The sequence below is a fragment of the Plodia interpunctella genome, chromosome 6, assembly GCF_027563975.2.
Source record: "Plodia interpunctella isolate USDA-ARS_2022_Savannah chromosome 6, ilPloInte3.2, whole genome shotgun sequence".
NCBI lineage: Eukaryota > Metazoa > Arthropoda > Insecta > Lepidoptera > Pyralidae > Plodia > Plodia interpunctella.
Window position 1 is genome coordinate 6,385,320 of NC_071299.1, and position 20,116 is coordinate 6,405,435.

A 20,116-nucleotide genomic window follows, 5' to 3' on the forward strand; every position below is an offset into this window, starting at 1 on the left:
TTGTTTCACTGTCGATCTGTTCATTCTTATGCGATTTAGATGGTTGTTTTAGTGTAAGCTTTCTTAAAGCAACTGATCACAACATAAGGTAATTTGTATTTCAGAAATCCTGTTTAAGGGGATGAAATAGGAATTCTAAAATCGTGTAAATATTGATTGAAGATTTTAATTAGCAATTTAGGATTTAATGTGGTTGGTAAAAATAATAAAGCATTATTTGGATTGAAATAAGGGAAATACGGGGGTGAAGTAAGGGAAACGTAGCGGACAATTTAGACGGATTTTTACTTAGACGGGAGACGATTACCACTCCTGCAGAGTACCTATAAAAGAATATTTTTCGCAAGGGCAATTCACGCGAACGAAGCCGCGGGCAAAAGCTAAAAGATATAACTATTTCTAGTGACTTATACAATAGCTATAAGAAATAATAATATTTATAATATATTGTTCTGAAAAGCAATTTTGTATCAAACATAAAGTCGCCCAGTGCAAGCTCAACAGACTTTGGAGTTCGTGCACAAGTGCCGTTTTCTCCTGATTTGCTTATATTGCTAGTCTAGACGTCGCCGTTTTAACATCGGGGCTGCAAACACGCGAACCATTTCAATGTTCGATATTGTAAATCGTTCCACCGCATGAGCATTAGATGAGAGATGATCTATGTATCATTGGTATTGTAAGCAAGTGCGAATAGTTGATTGGAGGTTATTCAACTGGTGGAGTGGACAAAAATAGAGCGATCGGTGCGTCGTCAGTGCGGACGCGCAGAGTTGGCCTGATCCTATCCAGGACCGGGAGCGACTCCTAATTATGCTTCCGGGGACAGGGATTAACTCAATTTCGGCGTAGGTACCTACCTACGAACAACATAAAGCCCACACTGAATATTTTCTCTCATTCACGAGGTGTTCCATTTTTACTTGCAGAAAGCCAAAGTACCTAGGACTTACTAATTAAACGCTTTCAAACTCTGTTATTTGTTTGCTTTTGGACAATAATTGAATGATCTGTGAGCTGCACCGGCTGGAGTATGAAAGAAGTTATTGATATGAGAAACGCCTAACAGAATGGAATACACCCCACTAACCCCGGATCCAGAGTAGAGTGGAGTCTCCATGGAAAGATAGGATAATAGGTAGGTAGATTCCGTTTAGTAACGTACTGAGTAGGTACTTTACTACAGTGCAGAATAATTTACAAGTAAAATAATTAAATTCACACACAATTGGGTTACAACTAGACACGACGAGATTCAGCTTTAAGATACCTAATCAGGATCACATCTTGATTGTTCGAAATGCATGTTTACGAAATTGTACGCATCCGTAGGTCAAGTCACGTGGATTTTACATCAATATATATATATATATATATGTGATCATGACGTCAAGGGATTTATGTGAGCTGTCTTGTGTTGCGATCGCGACCGCTCCGCGCCAGGCGGAGACGACGACGGCGCGGCTGCGGTCGCCGGCGGCGGCGTGCGCCATCCGCACTCTGTATTTTATTTATAGATTCCAAGACGCGGCCCCATACTATCCCACATGTTAATTGCCTACTTGTGCCGCATTTTTCTGGACGTGACCGTTCACACGACGCCAATGCCATCGGAACGGCCAGATCCGACCGACAAACATTGACACCTATGTAACTGGCCTACATAACGTTAACACAAGGACACCGCGTAGAGAGAATGTTTACTAACTACTTCATATTAGGTATATTCACTATTATAGACAGATGAAAATATTGTGCATGGGAAATTAAATTGGAATCTGTTTTACAAGGTGATTTTGAACTGTCTTAACTGATAGGTATAGTTAATAGTTTTAAATGGTAAATGTACTAATCCTCGAAGCAAGAAGGAATAAAACATAGGAATAAAAGTACCTATGACCCTTTAGAATCAACTAAGCCTTCTAGATGAATTCCTACATGGATCTGATCTCACAATAAAATTTTATAAACCATGCTTGGGTGCTATACCATAGATAAAAGAAATATATTTATTTAGACCTTGGTAGATTGTATATATGTAAGCATGGACCAAAGAAAGGCATTCACTATAGAATATATGGTTGTTAACCAAGGCTATAATGTAATATTTAAATTAATGAAAACTACCACAAATTTCAGGGTGGGAGTGAACCACCCTGTCAAACCGTAAAACAACTGTGTTAATACAATTTGTTGTTTCACGCTTATGAATGTAATTAATTTTAATGCTTAATATCTGCCCCATTAGAAACTTATGCATTTTTGTTTTACACATTATTTACTTAGGTACTAAAAAAATCAATTAAATAGGATGTCATATCATAGGGTAGCACGAGTTCTTCTAATGAGAGGTGCGGTAATGGTACCTACATATTTTTATACGCCTTTAATTCGAGGACTTGACTACTTTGGATGTCATGCGGTTTTAAACAATGGATGGAATCACACCATGAGGAAAATTTTGGCCTGTAGGCCCCTTAAATTGTAATTTAAGCGGGTGTAGCAATACGAACGATAGTTAATAATAAACTGCGTTGAAACTAGATTAACTAGAAGTGTACCATTTATAAAAGAAGTTTGATATTGACCTCATTAATGTTGGCAACAGTTGACACAAACAAAACAAACACGGTTTTTGCTAAACAATTTAACTAGGTACCTGCGCTAGTTGAAATTTCCAATAGGTATAATACATCGTTTACTCGTTAGTTATGTGCCTAGTATGTACAGTGCTGTACGTTGCTGTTGACAGTGTGAAAATACAGAGAATTTGAAATTCCCTGTCAACCCAATAGGCCATCGGTACAAGTTATTTAAAGTTCCTAATCCTACCTACCTATATGATTTACTTCTAACTGGAATTAATAAACATTACATTTTGAATCATATAGTATAGGTATGTATATTATTGTCCTATACCTTTGTGACACATTCTAGTGGCCACAATTATCTAGATAACAAATGACCCAAGTTACTCATTCATTAAATTAGGTATTTTGCCACGTGTCACAAACACATGGTTCTGAAACACTGGCTTATGTTATGCCGGCTCCACACTGTCGTCATCGTCAGACAGTTTGCCAATCTAAGAGATGAGTGCAGGTCACACTGTCAGAAATATTAGGTTTCAATTGAACCATAGCAATTGCAACCTAAATATTTATGAACTCGAACCCAAATTGTATCTCTTCTGATGCTCGTAGCATGTTATCCTAGACTGATCATTTACAAGCGGCACACGTAGTTACCAAGAAACACATCACAACAGACCGAAGCATTTCCTCGAAAGAGATGTTTGAATCAGCGAGTGTTGCTAGGTAGGTACCTACGTGCGCCGGGTACGTGTCCGGGTATTTTCGTAAACAGACCGAATATGTAGGTGGCTTTACGACACACTTTGTCATGTTCTTCGGGTTTATTAGGTCTTACTAAATACTATAAAGCGTATTCTTGCGATTCTTGCAATGTGTTTTTATCAAAGATTAGTTAGTCATGTAAAAAGCAAGTTTTTTTTATTGTAATCGTCGATTCATGAAATATAGAACAACGATTGATTAAATTTGTATTTTATCTTATCACTTCCTACTCACTTCTGCTATCAACTCCCCTAAACTCAGATTTAGTGAGAGAAAATTTTCATGTCATAGTTCACAATTCACACATAATTTTTGGCTTTTCTGGAATAAAATCTAGAGGAACAAATTAAAGAAAAATAGGGGTCTTGGCTACGTTTTGTACGTCAAGTGTGAAAAAATTTATGAGAAAACAATGAAATACTTTTTTGAATCGAATTCAAATGGAAACATATATAGGTTATACCTTTTTCGGCGCTTTTTTATAGGCTAGGTTTTTTTTCTGACGAAAAGTTAATGTCTGCATGAGCTGATCTCCTTTTAGTGTAGGCCATCATGCATCTGGGGAGCGTGGGAGATTCACCGAAAAACTGTTACACTGTGTCATTAAAAAGAGGAAAATCAGGCTAATAGGATTTATCGATATGCGTGTTCGTTATACCTATTTGCAGCGTCATTTTGGATTAATGTGTTACTAAGTCTATTCCCAAGAATATTGCAAAAAATAAGAGAAATTGACCATTCTCTACTTTTTATCTTATTAGAGAGAGGCGTTATGTTGTACATGTGACTGTAAATATATATAGACTTGAGTGATGAGTGTACAGTCGGTTGTTTTCTGCTTAAATACATAGGACTACAAAAAAGTATTTCAGTAGGTAGGTATATCTGTTGGTATGTACCTATATATCTGTTGTGGTGGAAGTTGCATGTACATGAAGTACTTTCTCGTTTGTTACAAGGGAAAGCAACAGTCCACATGGAGTGTTCACTGTTCGTGCAGCACTCTTTATTATGCCTGGTACACACTATCAGCGAACTCGACGAGAATGAACGAACATTACGTTGTTTGAATGAGAGCTGACAGTGACACTGTTGCTTGTAATAATGTATATTTTCAGTACGACATAAATATTTCTTGTTATTTCTTTAATTTACCAGCAATGTACGTCGAAACCGCTATGTTAGTTAAATTGTTTGCCGATAGTGTATAACTGGCATTATTCCTACTGTGGTTCGTGCATAGCGCTTCACCAGGTGTCGGCCGTGTTCGGTATCGGAAAGCAAGCGTATTTTTTAAGCTGTATATAAAAATAAAATATATAAATGAGAAAGTAGGGTAATGTTCGAGTCCAAACTGATGACATTTTCGTGTGCGAACGTCACGAAAAGTCACAATTGCTTATCCATGAAATTAGTAGGTACTCCGTTGTACGAAGTAGGTACCTACTTCCTAAATCCATGGGCTTATCATATTATTTTTAATCAAACTTATTTGATTCCTTATTTTTGGCTTCACCTGAACATAGACTTAGGTTTACTTTCGATTGACAATAAAATTGCATTTTTACCGAACCGAACAAATATTATGCTTTATACATAGATTACTGTTGATAGGTACCAAGAACATGGAAAGTATGTTGATGAGTATGTAGATGAGCGTGCTTCACTCAACGACGGAACTTCTGGCGTGGTGGTGCGCCAATGGCGCTGTTGCGTGGAGCGTGGAGGCGCCGCTCTGGTCCCTAGCCCTGATTAGCATGCGTCTGCCAGACTGAATTAATCACGCGGTCCCAGTTGGCGGGAAAATGGCATTCTCTGCCAGCTTATAAACGACTTTTGTACTTACCACACCATAGTATTCGCGTGCTAACGAGCAAGACTAATTGAGGTGACATATCTGTCACACATATGACGCTCGTGAGGTGTTTCCCCAAAGTGTCCCAGGGGATATGTTTAGGTGCGCCTTCGCGAGGTAAATTTCGTGATGAATCAAATTATTTTACTATGTAGCGATAAAAAAAGATTCCTGTTATTTTTGTGATTAAAAAACTGTTATAAAAATCATTTTAAATCTGTAGTTAACATTTCCGAATATTTCTACATGCCCTTCATCTAAAAAAGTAGACATGATCCATAAAATCAATATCTCTCAAGGTTCGACTAAAGGTCGTCTCATAAGTTCACGTCTAAGGTTACAGTTTATTTTCCACCCAAGTGTGTAAAGTCACCAAAAAAATTAGAAAGAGAAAATTGCAGTGTAACAAAACCCTGTTATGTGTAGAAGCTATAGGTTTTATTATTTTGTAGACTATACAAAGTTTTCTCATTATGTGACTTATTTTATGTTTTATGAGAATTAAAGTTATTTTAAACCTATAAAATTACTGTATTTGTATGATCATATGTCTAGTAAGGTCTTAAAATAGTTTTTTAGACCTAGACATAGACTTTAAAAATTTCAAGTTTTTAAAGCTAAATTACTTTCAGAAGCTTTAAACTTTTAATAAATGTAGTCTTAAATAGAATTTCGTTTGTTTCAGTCACCATGGTGGTAGGCGAGAACAAACGTACCAACATCATGGACGGCATCGAGAACACAGGGGACGTGCGGCTGCACGACCACAGGCTACGGCTCAAGCAGAGGTAAGTATTAACTATCTTTCTTCGTGTCTAAGACTACACTAAATGTAACAATAATTCCTCAACTGTCTTGGAATTTTGACGTTAAAATGAAAAAAAAGCGAGTTTATTATGGTAACTAGCTGTGGCCGTAACTTCGTTTGCATACGCGGTTCGAAATAATAGGCATGGTGATAGGTATGAAATCCCTAAACAATCTCTTCAATTGAAGAAAGCAGAGGAAGGTGTTTCAACTTTGAACTTATTTTTGGAAGGCAAAATACTGGTCTGATAAAAATTTTATTTGATTATTATGATAGTCGCAACCATTGGGAAAAGCAATTTTATTAGTATAGACAACAGCATTCTATGATGCTGTTCATTCGATACCCACTTGTCAAGTTTTTAAATAATATCGTAAACATCCGAAAAAATAAGAGTGCTTAAGCTAGGTGGGACTATCTCTAGTAGTAGTCTAGTTTTTCCAAAATGTATATGGATTCGTCTCCGAGTTTTGACGCATCAGATTCGCGTCGGCGTCAGTGACGTCAGACCCTCCGTGACGGAGTATGGGACGTGGACAAGGAGCTATACAATATTCACATCACAATCTTCGGAAGTTGTAGGTGTTTAAGGTTACTAGTTACATCACCGTATCAGTTTGACAAAGACTGAATCCTAATCATTATAACGGTGAATTATAATATTTTGCTTTATCGATTATGTTCTTAACATAAGTTTAAAACTTGAAAATTACTTATTAACATTATATAATATTGAAAGTAACTTATTTTTGTATCAGTAATAAATTAAAACAATTTATAATGATGCCCTCGTAGTCAAACCACAAGGTGAACTTAATTAGGCAAGCTTAGTAGATAGTATAATTAATTAGTAAATGCCCTAAGGTCAACCTGTTTGTGTTACCCTAAATGAGTTTTAATTTAATGGAATAAAATAACACATCATAATATTAACAAATCCAATGAAGGCTTTAACACGCTTCACAGCGCGAGTGTCGCTAGAGAAGAATGATATTCTAAACAAATGACATAGTCTAACACGTCAGTTTACTCAAATTAATTCTAATCTACCGCTATAACCGCCGCAGAGTAACTTGACTTGCAGTTGACTGTACATTATGTTGAAAAGTTGAGTTGAGAGGCGTTGCGTGGTAAATGCCTTCGAACGGCACGAGGTCATTTCATTCAAAGGTTTATATTACTTGTTTCTATAGCTACAATTTGTATCGGTAAGAAGCAGTCGTGCAAAGTCGCTTGCACCATACTGCGTGGGCATCGAACAATGATCGAAGCTCTAAGTTATTACAACAAGTTACAATAAATTGAGAAATACTCTTACCTGTCCATTTTAGTGGTACAGGCCCCTCTAAAATGATGCTATATGCCGGTTATGTTATGATTTGATACTAGAAATAAGCAAGCGGAACACAAAAAAGCTTTTGGGTTGATCATTGATACCGTAAACTACAAATATCGTCATTAACCACAATTATATAGTAATTCGATAAAAATAGTTCAAGCAATTATGAAAGTCTAAGTGGATTGTTATTAATTATTTTATTAATAAATTAAATAAATAAAGTTAAAACACAACATATTATTTTGTGCCAAACGTCTATTTCATAAACTTCTTTATATTGATGCTAACGCTTATGGATTTTCGGGCCATATAATGTAAACTATGATATATGACGTATTGATTTGTATTCCCAATTAGAATCTCTGCGCGTAAACTGAGTATTTTCCGACAACACAATCACTACGGTCATTAGATTAATAAACCTGCCATCTCGTCACGGCTTTTGGTCTCATCTCATCATCTCCATTTAGCCGAATGAATTGAACATAAAACATCTATTTACATCAGCCATTATCATCGTGAACAATCTCTATTCTTTGAAAATCAATATTTATTTTTCAAATTAAAATTTCTATTGGAGTTTGTGGAAGCCAGATGAAAAACAATATAGTGTTGAGAGAATGGTCTGACTGTACAGGGCAATATAAATTTATTTGCCCTGGAATCTTTGTGGAAATCCAAAATTATTTGAAATAAACCTACCTGTAACCAAGACGCATTTGATATCATTCAAATATTGCTGGTCTTGGGCACTGCTCAATTTCTATAGTGCTTTGGGCATGTTTGCTGTGTGGCACACGGACTGTTTCCATATGGTTTCCATATTATGCCGAAACGACGTACATACATAGTGCGCAGAGGGGGATCTATATCCAACACCATTCTGAAAATGTGTGCAGCCAATTTAGACTGCCCTCATTGCTGCAGAGACGTCACAGTGCCCACGAATGGGAGAAGGTATATAATTATATATATCGATTATTGCTTGCCTTCTTCCCGTGGGGCAGAGACTAGGGATTTCCACTTGCCACGATTTGATCCTTACAAACCTCTCCAACAAAGTGTTTCAATATATGATTTTTAATAACTATGTGTGTTTTTCTCAGGTTTGATATAGTAAGAAAGTTAGGACAAGGAACATACGGCAAGGTGCAGCTCGGTATCAACAAGAAGACTGGACAGGAGGTGGCAATAAAGACCATCAAGAAATGCAAAATCGAATCGGAGGCGGATTTAATCCGTATCCGGCGGGAGGTACAGATCATGTCCTCTGTCAGACATCCCAATATTGTACATATCTATGAAGGTAACATATTTTTATTACTATTATAAAAAAAAAACTTACATATTATGAAAAAAAGTTTTTGTACGGTTTTCACCAATAGATAGTGTGATTCCTGAGGAAGGATTTGGTGTATAATTTAATATGGTTATACACGAATGAAGCCAGGATGGGCCGCTAGAATTATATAAATTCACACTTTAGTAAAATCATTGTTGATATTATATACATTACCATATCCTGAGCTCCGATGCTCAATGGCTGAGGAAGAAATAGGCAATGCGCTGAGGGCAGTGAGATTATAAACTAAAAGCTTTTGTTTTGTTCCGCGTGAAATTATCCAATATTTGGCTAGTTATCATTTGTATTGATCTTTATTATCGCATCGCGGTGTAACATAATTTTGGTTGAAATGGAAATAAAAGAATGCATGTTTATTGTTTTAGTATTTGAAAACAGCGAAAAGATGATTCTAGTTATGGAATATTGTTCTGGGGGAGAATTGTACGATTATCTTAGTCAGAAAAAAGTATTACAAGAAGATGAAGCGAGGAGGTATGTACAAAAATATACTATATAAAAATTAATATGTTCAGTAAACACAAGTAATGTATTATTAAAAAAAAATTAAACTCAATTAACAAAGTAGTATCTTCATTGTGAAATATTAAACAATCATTGACTACAAACTTTTAAATATATATTCTACTAGTTACAATACTAAGTATTGTGTTTTTTTCTTCAGATTATTTCGTCAAATCGCAACCGCTGTGTATTACTGCCATATACATAAAATATGCCATAGAGACTTAAAATTGGAAAATGTTTTACTTGATGACACTGGTAGTGCTAAGGTTGGTATTCTTTACGGAAAAAACAATACAAAACATATTTATTACCCATAAGACAACGTGATAAAAGATAAGGTGATTTTTGGTGTGGAGATAGCGGAGGCTATTTTCCGCCAGCGAAGCCACGGGTAACAGCTATTAAATTGAACTTTATTTTTATATTTATTTAATACCTGCATCATCAAATCAGATATAAACTATTTAGTAGTTATTTCTGTTTATCAAAATGCATACAGTGCGTAAAATATAGCATGCTCCCTGTGTCAGCAGGATTAACCGATGCATTCGAAATTTGAGCGAAAAAGACAGACAAATAAAGCTATGTTTTATAAAGATACTCGTAGTAAATATGACACTTATCGTCGAATTTTAATTTTAATTAACTAATGTGTGTTGTTTCCTTAGATTGCAGATTTCGGTTTATCAAACGTTTTCAAAGAGACGTCGCTTCTGTCGACGTTCTGCGGGTCACCTTTGTATGCGTCACCGGAAATTGTAAAAGGCACTCCATACATAGGACCGGAGGTAATACTTTAGACTTTTGCCTAAATGATATTCCTTTCGTACCTATATGCATTCGATTCATGCATAATATTATATACAATGCCGGTGCACTAGGCTACGCTTCCGTCGACTTCGGCACCACACGAAGTTTTTGCATTATCTGTATAGTGGCTTTCAAGAAAGAGTCCATCGCTTTCTCAAGAAGTCGCCAACGCACCAGTGACCCGGTGTCGGGTTAGCGGTGTCCATGGGCTGCGGTGTTGCTTATCAGCCATAACCGTCGTTTGCCCACTATGACTAATATGTTAACTGAACTCTGATTGCAGGTAGACTGCTGGTCCCTGGGCGTGCTGCTGTACACTCTAGTCTACGGAGCCATGCCGTTCGACGGCTCCAACTTCAAGCGGCTCGTGCGCCAGATCAGTAACGGAGACTACTATGAGCCTAAGACTCCCTCCTGTGAGTAGAACAATTGAAATATGCTACCAATATAATTTAGCTGAAGACTTATATTTTATTTTCTTCCAAAACAAATTGCGAATTTTGTTATTAACGTTTAAGTGTTTGGTCCGCTTTTGTGTTTGTATGTATGTAATAAGTACACTTCATGACTACATAGTATAAAACAAAGTCTGTCACTCCTATGTATGCTTAGATCTTTAAAACTACACAACGTTTTTTTATATGGGTATTTTAATAGTGAATGATTCCTGAGGAAGGTTTAGGTGTGTATTTTATTATGTTTTTACACGAACGAAGAAGGGTCAGGTCTCTAGTATTAAATAAAATAAATTTGACGTGTGGTACTTAAATATTGAATTTACAAAGAATGTTGTTTTTATTTTTATACAAGAAAATGTTCTTAAAATATTATTTATAGGGATGGGCCAGATTTTACGACTTATGACTCAAGAGGGATCAGTGTAGCAGTATCTCAGTTCAGATGACGTGTTTTCAAATAAATTAGTTACTCTGCTCGTATATTTCTAATGTTTACGCGGACTTTAAGAGGTGCTAGTGCTAAAGATTTTGTATGACCACATTAGCAATCCTTTCGTAAACTTGTGACAAAATAATACACGTTTGTACTAATACCGAGCGAAAGTGATCACTGTTTCTAGCTGTAAAAATATCTATAGCTTTAACGTATCCGGATATGTTTTAATTACATTTGTTGTTTTTAAGTGTCACCTTCGTCAAAATGTCACTAAGAAAATCCAAATGGATCCCGTGGATTTTCTTCAATGGTTACGGCATCGAGGCCGATATGGTTTTAATGTGTCTTGTTTATTACTTACCAACATTTTGACAAATCTAATATAACTGTTATTTCTTTCAGCTGCTTCGCCCTTGATCCGCGACATGCTGACAGTGGATCCTCTAAAGCGGGCGGACATTGCCTACATCTGTGACCATCCGTAAGTACTTCAAATCTTGCAGGTAGTCTTGACTTTTATCTGAGAAACGTACTTTTTTTTAGAATTATAAAAGCCGACACGGTAGAATCAAATAAAATATTTTTAACACAAAAAAATGTATTACATACCGTTCCTTGACGTTACAAAAAAATATATGTTCTTGAATATTTATTATTTAGAATAGAGATTATATGAATGGTGTTACATTTATTTACGTTTATTCACGCTCTCTGCGTAATTCATTATGCATGAAATGCACATATTTCGATAAGAATGCGTTTATATTTTACTTGTGCATTTGTCATGTAGTGTGGTAGATATGAATAGTCATTTTACATCATTTTAATTGGTACGAAATTAACTCAACGTAACATGGTGCGTAGATAGCTATTTTAATTCTCTTCACATGGCTAGTTAAATTGGACGTTCTGTTTATTAATTATTCGCCTGAGATATTAACATTTTGCAGTTGTAGTTACTAATTTAAAGTGCTGTGCCAATTTTTGTTATTTTTACGACCACTGACTGTGAATGTTGATGCAAAAAATCGTTTGATTTATAATATATCTATTCTATATTATATATTTATACATAAATTCTTAAATAATAAATATTTTATGAATGTTCTTAAATAATAAATATGTATGTTACTGGTCTTACAAACAAACACAACAGTGAGAGAAATCCGTAATCCCAATTCTTGTCGAGTGTGCTAATATTGCTGACACTAGTGTCGGATTTAAAAGTACATTACCGTAAATCGAATTATCCGTAGATGGGTGAATACTGGGTGTCAGATATCTTGCCTGGAGATGTCGGAGGCGCTGGCGGCGGAGACGCCGGTGCGGCTAGACCTGCTGCTGTCGCTGGCGCCGGCCGCGCGCTCCAACTGCAACTCTGTGCTGCTGCCAGAGGTATGTGCTGTGAATATCACGCGTAGTGTGTTACAAACCTATTAAATAAAAATAAATTTGTTATTTCATAGAGCAGATGACAAGCCTGAAAATTGTAAAAAACATTATAGGTAATCTAGATAAAATAGATGAGAGATGTATTTACGATCATTATGATCATTGATAGACTAACAATGCACCTCGATAGTTAAAAGTTTTTGCTAACATGTTACATAGTTACGTCACTTTTATTTGACATTTAGTATGGAACATTTCGACGAGTCCAAAAATGTGCGATTTTCTTTTTGTAGTGTCATCTATTTGTATGTTGTATTTATTTGCCAAATATTTTCATTTCAATACATTCAAATTATCGAATTATCATTGTTTCGTATTTTCGTAATTACTCACATAATTATCTTATATATTCAGAGCGAGCTGGGCCCCGAAGAAAGCGGCACGGACCTGACAAGTTCCACATCGATGGCCGTAGAGCCCAGCAACTCCGCTGAGAAGAGGATTCTAGAACTTGTTGCAGGTAAACTATAACACGCCCTGTGTTGTACGGGCCCCACGATACCGGCGCATTCAGATGCTGATGCGAATTCATTATATTGCGTAGTTTGTATGCCAGCTTTGTTACCACAACGAAAATAGTGTTGAGCCGCATCACAGATACAGTATCACAGCGGATGCTGGGCCCCGACGCTTAACGGCTGAGGAAGAAACCGGAAAAAAATGTAGATTTGTGACAGTATCACGTCATCACGTCTTTAGTTATCTCTTACGGGATTGATAGAGAGTCTGTTCGTATTAGTTTCTTTCCGTATTTCATCTCAGCAGTGGTCGTTCCCAAATGCTAGCAGTTTGTAGCTTTGGTAAATATCATTTAATTTAGAATATGACGTGAAAAAGCCTAATTTCTGAATAAATTCTTTGAGTATTAAAATGATTTTGAGTCGTGAAACTCTGAGGCCTGCTGAACTGAATAAGTGAGCTTATTGGTGCAATGGAGATTCAGATCAATGTGACAGATTTCCATAAAATAATAAAATATTTCACACATACTATTTTATTTTTATAAGTTTCGGCAAAGAGAGTTGTTTTGGGAAAATTTTCACTTTTTTTTCTGTGCAGTAGGTAATTTTTTTCCTCTACCTACATTATTTTAATCTAAAACTGCTGATTTAGCTATAAGCTCATATATTTGATTTTATAGAGGGCGGAGAAGACGCCATCAAGCCATCGCCGACGCGCACGATCGTGTCGGCGGGAGACAACAAACGGAAACTAGAAATTGCTATGTCTGCCAGCGGACTGCAGAGGAAGAAAGAAAGAGTTGCTAGGTATACACATACTTGAATATTAGCTATTGCCCGCGGCTTCGCCCGTGAAATTTCCCAAGGGCAATTTTTCAGTGATGAAAGGTTGTCTTTCTCCTTACTTCAAACTACATGTATGCAATATTTCAAGAGGATTGATTGAGTAGAAAAGGAAACAAACAAACTTTTGTATTTATAATATTAGTTACAATTTTACGTACCTATAAACAAGCAAGTGCGTGTTGAATTCGCCTGGAGAAGGACCCGTACCTTGTTTTAATGGGTACGTCATGTTTAAGGTTTAAGAATATAATAATAAATTTATTCAAAGCAACTAAAACACACAAATTACAAAACAAAAACACTGGAATTAAAATTAACACTGATCATCCTGTGTGCGTGGCAGTTTGTTTTTCATTAAAACAATTTTTTTTTCGCCAAATAAATTGTGTGATTCAGGAGAATGAAAGAAACAAAATACGTTGAAAGTTATTATTTTCGTTAAAATCGCGAATGTTTCCAGCTGTGCCAGCATTGCGCCCCAGCCCGCGGTGCCAGAAGAAAACGCAGCCGAGCCGGCGGCCGAGGACAAAGCAGCGTCTTCAGAAGCGGTGAGATATTTTCGTTTGCTTTCTGCATTTCGTTTTTTTTTTATTAATATTTTCTTTAGATAGGTACTAAAAAAGTAAACAATATTTATATGATTTATTAAAATATACTCTTTAAAAACTATAATACAATTGGAATTGGCTATTCTAATATGTTTTTCTAAATTCAAAAATAAAATTTTATGTATGTGTTTTATGGAGCTTGTATGTAATGTCCGTCACATTACATACTAGCTCCATATAAAATATTGGAGTTAAAAAGTAGTAAAGTGATATTTAAATATTGTATTTGGTTATTTAAATATTATGCATTTTATTATACCCAGTCAAATAGCCAATTACAAATTAAGCTTAAACATCTTATAATTTGTAGATTTATAAAAAGTATTTCGTTAAATGAATTAAATTAAATGATACGTTAGCCATAAAACGTCGGAGCCTAGGATTCGCTTTCCTATTTTTTCTTCTTTACACTTTTTTGGCATACGAGCAACACAATATCCACCGGGAATGTTGTTAATTTCTCGACGTAAGCCATAATGTGTCGCCCGGTTTGGTGGCGTGCCAAATCTTTTCTGTTTACTACCGATGTTTTCATAATACCCGCGACTTATAAATAACACCGATTCTTATTCTATTGTCAACGTGTATGCTTTATAATTAATATACAATTTCAGTTGTTGTGGAACTCGAAGGCCAAGTTTAGTTTAGCGTAGAATTGAGATTTTATTGTTTTGTTATTTGTTAATTTCAAATTATTTTAGTGAATGCATTGGGAATGAAATCAGAGTGTCATATGTCCCATATTATTTTCAATTTGAGTCGGCGTAGTATTATGCAGTGCTGCTCCATGGAACATTACCGAGACGACATTTTAAACTGTACAATATTTTGTTTTTACCAATATGCTAGCTATAAATAATACAATTGAACTATTTCTACAGCCATGTCTAAAGTCATCGGCGACGATAACCATCCAGCCAGCGGCGGCGGAACTTGTCAAGGACCTCACAAGAGACCTTGTGAAGGAATCAGAGGCCGAGCCTGCGCCCGCGGCGAAAGAAGAAAATGAAGTTAAGAAGCCGGCCAAAACAAGAGTCACTATTAAGAAGAAGGTGCCAGCCAAAGTCGAGGAGAAAGCCTCGCCAGAGAAACAGGAGCCTAAGGTGAGTGAACTCTTAACAAATCTTGTGTACAAACAAATATCCTAGTGTCTTATTGATACATAGAACAAAGTTCACATGCGCCTCTGCCACGATTCAGATTTTAGATTTTATTGTTGTCACTGTTGTATAAGAATTTATTAAGATTTGTTAATAATTGTACTGATCTAATTTTGAATTTAAAACGTCTATGTATAGATAACAATAATTTTTATTTCTTATTTGATGTTTAAATTGTAGACTTCCGAGTTCATTGCCGTTCTCAATTTCCTTAACCTGCATTGCTTCTTAATTTTTATGGATAATAAATTTCTTCCATTGCAGTCCTCCTATTCAAAAGCTTCCCTTCATAAATAATTCGTTTCACTTCATAAATACCTTCATAATACTTATTTTACTTCACAGCCAGAGGAACCAAAGGCGAACTCAGTATCGACAACAGCAGACAAGTTGACGTCCCTGTCTCTGAGCCAGCCCCCCTCCCCGCCCGCCGCTGCCCCCGCGCCCGTCCCCTCTCCCACGCCTGCCCCCGCGCCTGTCGCGCCCTCTGTCACGAAACCGAAGAAACTGTCCATACCAGGTAAGGAGAAATATTGATGTTAGTGACCCAACTATTGGTTAAATAATCAATATATAGTATTAAGCAAATTCGCTTCCCACTGTCTGTCTATGTCCCTATGTATGTTTATATCTCTAAAACTACGTAATGGGTTTTTTAATAGATAAAGTGATTCAAGAGCAAGGTTTAGGTGTATAATTTATTATGGTTTTACCCGAGCAAGACTCCGACGTTAGTTTACAATAATAAGTTTAAAATAGTTGACGACCTCCGTGGCCTAATGGTCATCATGCCGGACTGCTACACTGGAGGTCCCGGGTTCGATCCCCGGTCAGGTCAACATGGGAAATGGATGGGAATGGGTCTTGGATTCTTATCTATAATATGTATATGTTATAGAATATAGTATTGTTGAGTTAGTATCCCATAACACAAGTTTCGAACTTTGGAGCTAACTCAATATGTGTGTGATTTGTGAAAAAAAACTTGGTACCTAGTAGATTGAAACACTTCCTATACATAGTTGAAATAATAATCCACATGAAGTTATGAATGATAATGATAAATCATAAATTAAAGTTTGTTTTCATTTGCAGGTGGCAATGTTAACAACTTCAAAGATCAGTTCGAGCGACGAGCGTCTCTCACCACACCTCCGGAGCCGAAGCGCACAGTTACTAAACCAGGTAGGTACCTAACAATAATTCCTACTTATAAATGCGAAAGTTTCGATGTATGTGTGTGAGGATGTATGTTACTCACCTACTGGATGGATTTTGATGAAATTTGGTACACGTGTAGAATATAACCTGGAATAACACTTAGGGTACATAAGATATATATCGATATTCCTAGCCTGTAGCAGATATAGTTGCAAATGAATTTATTTTACATTTCCTCCTTATTTCTAGTATTGTCAAAGATTGCCAAACCGAAAGCACAAAGTGAAGATCGTGAGCTGCCCAGCAAGGAGACTGGCTCCGTGCGGCTGCAGCAGATTGGCATCGAACCCTCGCCGGTATGTTTGTTATCTTGATTATGAGCTATGCTCTTATTGGTGAAATGTTTGCAAAGCGTGAAATGTTTGGCTACTATATAATAAAAAGAATTACGGCGATTTATATTGGATTGGATTTATATTTTAGGTCTCTGTACTGATCGATAATGTAAAGCGTAATAGAGCGATGAAAAATGCATCCCTGTGGTTAAAATTTACATGAATTTTACGTTATTTTTGTTACTTATTGATATATTTTCGTATAAAATCATAACGTGTTATGTCATTCTGCCTACCATATTATCCCGCTCCATGTGGAGTCAGTAATGTATGACAGTCTCCTCCACTTCTCCCTGTCTGATGTTAACCGATCTACCGATTTGCTCACTTTATAGCCATATTCAGCCTAACGCACTCCATCCATTATTTTGCCTAATTCTTTGAATAATTGATAAAAGGACATGACAGAGTGTTTACAGACATACAATACGTTTGTTCGCAGACCAGTGCGAGGGGCGAGGCGGGTGCGGCGACGGGCGGCGTGAAGAAGACGGAGAGCGAGCCCTCGCACGGCTCCGCGGCCATGGACGCCTCCGCGCTGCTGCAGGACGCCCGCAGGTCACTATGGCATTACCTACTACTTACTGACAGGTTACAGTCTAACTGAAAGGCAGTCGAAACTCAATAAAAAACCATTGGATCGAAAAGTCTCCTACTCACGTGTCATCATCACGTGACTTTTCTCCACTACTTTGCTTGACTGTTTTGTAGCCCACATTAGCTAGTTTATTATTTCTTATAAATACGTAGGAAGTTTTATTGATTTTTTTCTGTTTTTTTTTTTGTAGTAAAAATAGCATTGCGTGATGTGTACAGACTCACTTTCACATTTAGTTGAAAATACATTGAATTATTTTTATTACACAATTAATGTAATATGTTTTTATTACACAATTTTTTGGAAATCAATTTCTATCATTTTCTGATTTATTTACAGAAGCCTCCAAAACTCAATGGCGAAGTTGGCCGAAGAGAAGGCAGGGGAAGAGGGACGCAAACGTGCCAGAGATATCATATCTACATACATTCGGGCTGGTAAGTATTGTTTATAAAAAGACAGAAATAATGAATAAATTTATGTTTTGTACAGTGAAACTAATCATAAATTTGGAAACTACAAACTACTAAAATAGCTTTCCATGTTATAGTCAAATATCGATCCTATTATTGGTCACTTAATAGGTCAATGAAATCGACTATTTAATTAAAAGATTCCCTTTCTCTTTCTAATATATTCCCTTGGCCTTGGATAAACCGGCAAGGACGGGCCGAGTCGCATTCCTCTTGAAAAAGTTTTACGTCTTGACCAAAACTATATAGTCTACTTTTCTGTCGATAATAACGTGTTACCCATATTTTTTATTGGTAAATAAATATATTGCTTGTCACAGGCAAGCCTCCAGTGCCATACGGTAGATCGTCGTCGGCGGGCGTAACATCGTTACTATCGCCGCCGCAGACGCCCCCCGCCTCCGCAGGCCCCGCCCCGGTCGGAGCGGCGCCGTCGCAACCCTCGGCGCCGCGGGTGTTCCGCACGGAGGCGCAACACCGCATTGAAGACCACCGTCCGAGGTAACTTCATGTTTCTTTCTTGGATACCCCATTCCAGTCGTAATGGCAACGTCGCATCCTTCAGCGCGGATGGTAAGTGGTTACCGCAGCCCCTGCAACTTCAAGGGCGTTTAAATTTTTAGCGTAATAACATTTATGCGATGTTCCATATTATATATTGTAATTTATTTATTTAATTATTTATCATGCAAATATAACTGTTTGTGCAGAGGCGTGTCTGTGGAGCGCATCATCCCGATCCACGTGTCGGAGTCCCCGCCCCCGCAGCCGCCGCCCCCCGCGCCCAAAACCGCGCCCGCCCCCGCCCCTGCACCTCGACACGAACACACACCTGTCAGGTATATACTAAGATTCTATATTTAGATTTATGCTCAGATATATTTTGGTTAGTATGAGTTTGTACATCAATCTGACTCATGTAGACATGTATAGTAGTAGTTTTTCATCGCGGCTCCACAGTATTCACGAATAATTCGCCAATCTTTGGTGGAATCTGTATACATTGCTGATTTTTCATTGCGGTAAATAAAAGCACTCGAGCAAACTACGCATTCTTGTCGGCATCTGTCCGAGTCCGGCGATAGTGTGCAGTCTATATTAGACTACTATTTATTTACGGTGAAAGAAAAGATCGAGGGCCAACCTGCACTATATTTGTCGATTGTTAAAATTGCTATTGAAAGTCGTTTTGTGCGTTTCATTTCACGTAATGATCTGGTCCTCAGCCATAAGGAAGGATATAACAGTATTCAATGCAATAAATGTTCTGTACTGATCTGGGAGCGAAATAAAAAGAGAAGAATTCCGATAGATGACAATTAGGCTACAGAGAGAGGTTGTCGATACAAAATGTTGCAGACGCCTGGCGTCATCGGAGTCGACCGCGTCGGAGGCGTGCAGCAGCCCGGGCGAGCCCATCAAGAAGTCCGCGCGGGAGTTCATCATCCCCATCGCGGTGGAGGGCAAGGGCTACGTCACGCCGCGCCAGCGCTCGCTGGAGCCCGACGTCGCGCGCGCGCAGCGTCCGCACAAGCCCCGCCGGATCAGGTCATTACTGCATCTGCACTCTAGCGCCACCTCACATCTTTATTTATGTCTTAGCTAAAATTTGAAAAATATTTGAACAGGTTATGCTATATAACTATAACCTTGCCGGTACATTTTTTTTACATTTTTATTCGTTTCACAGCAGCCTGGTCAGCGGAGGTGAATCCGAGGAGGAAGATGATACTCATATGCACAGATTGAGGTAATTTCATAATTAAATTGTTCCTAATAGTGCTTAATGATACAAGCCTGCAAATGTTGGACATTACGTGAAGCGCAGCGCATTAATTTAGCCGAGTTTGTCAATACAAACCATATACATATGCAATGTTTTTCAGCATATATATAGTTTACACCGGTAACGTTAAAGTCGAATAAAGCAGTAATTTTTCTATCCAATGTATTCAAACAAAATGTATTGATTTTTCTTTTTTTTTAATCTATTTTATTTTTATATTTGCGTCTGGAACAGTTCTTTTTGT

At 37.2% G+C, this 20,116-nt stretch overlaps 1 protein-coding gene across 4 annotated transcripts in view; it reads left to right on the top strand.

Annotated features, from left to right (window-relative positions):
* Positions 1-20,116, top strand: part of Nuak (Nuak family kinase) — a 33,332-nt gene that overhangs the window by 2,945 nt on the left and 10,271 nt on the right. For 3 of the 4 annotated variants that reach the window (XM_053747160.1, XM_053747162.1, XM_053747163.1), the window contains exons 2-22: positions 5,897-5,999; positions 8,465-8,664; positions 9,087-9,195; positions 9,386-9,494; positions 9,897-10,016; positions 10,322-10,454; positions 11,335-11,413; positions 12,189-12,327; positions 12,739-12,844; positions 13,526-13,652; positions 14,152-14,239; positions 15,181-15,402; positions 15,805-15,979; positions 16,555-16,644; positions 16,870-16,976; positions 17,458-17,573; positions 17,953-18,050; positions 18,407-18,587; positions 18,797-18,925; positions 19,446-19,634; positions 19,777-19,836. In XM_053747160.1, the coding sequence (XP_053603135.1) occupies positions 5,902-5,999; positions 8,465-8,664; positions 9,087-9,195; positions 9,386-9,494; positions 9,897-10,016; positions 10,322-10,454; positions 11,335-11,413; positions 12,189-12,327; positions 12,739-12,844; positions 13,526-13,652; positions 14,152-14,239; positions 15,181-15,402; positions 15,805-15,979; positions 16,555-16,644; positions 16,870-16,976; positions 17,458-17,573; positions 17,953-18,050; positions 18,407-18,587; positions 18,797-18,925; positions 19,446-19,634; positions 19,777-19,836 (2,675 nt within the window). In that variant the 5' untranslated portion in view covers positions 5,897-5,901. The remainder of the gene's footprint in view (positions 1-5,896; positions 6,000-8,464; positions 8,665-9,086; positions 9,196-9,385; positions 9,495-9,896; positions 10,017-10,321; positions 10,455-11,334; positions 11,414-12,188; positions 12,328-12,738; positions 12,845-13,525; positions 13,653-14,151; positions 14,240-15,180; positions 15,403-15,804; positions 15,980-16,554; positions 16,645-16,869; positions 16,977-17,457; positions 17,574-17,952; positions 18,051-18,406; positions 18,588-18,796; positions 18,926-19,445; positions 19,635-19,776; positions 19,837-20,116) is intronic. The other variant, XM_053747161.1, reaches the window with a different exon arrangement.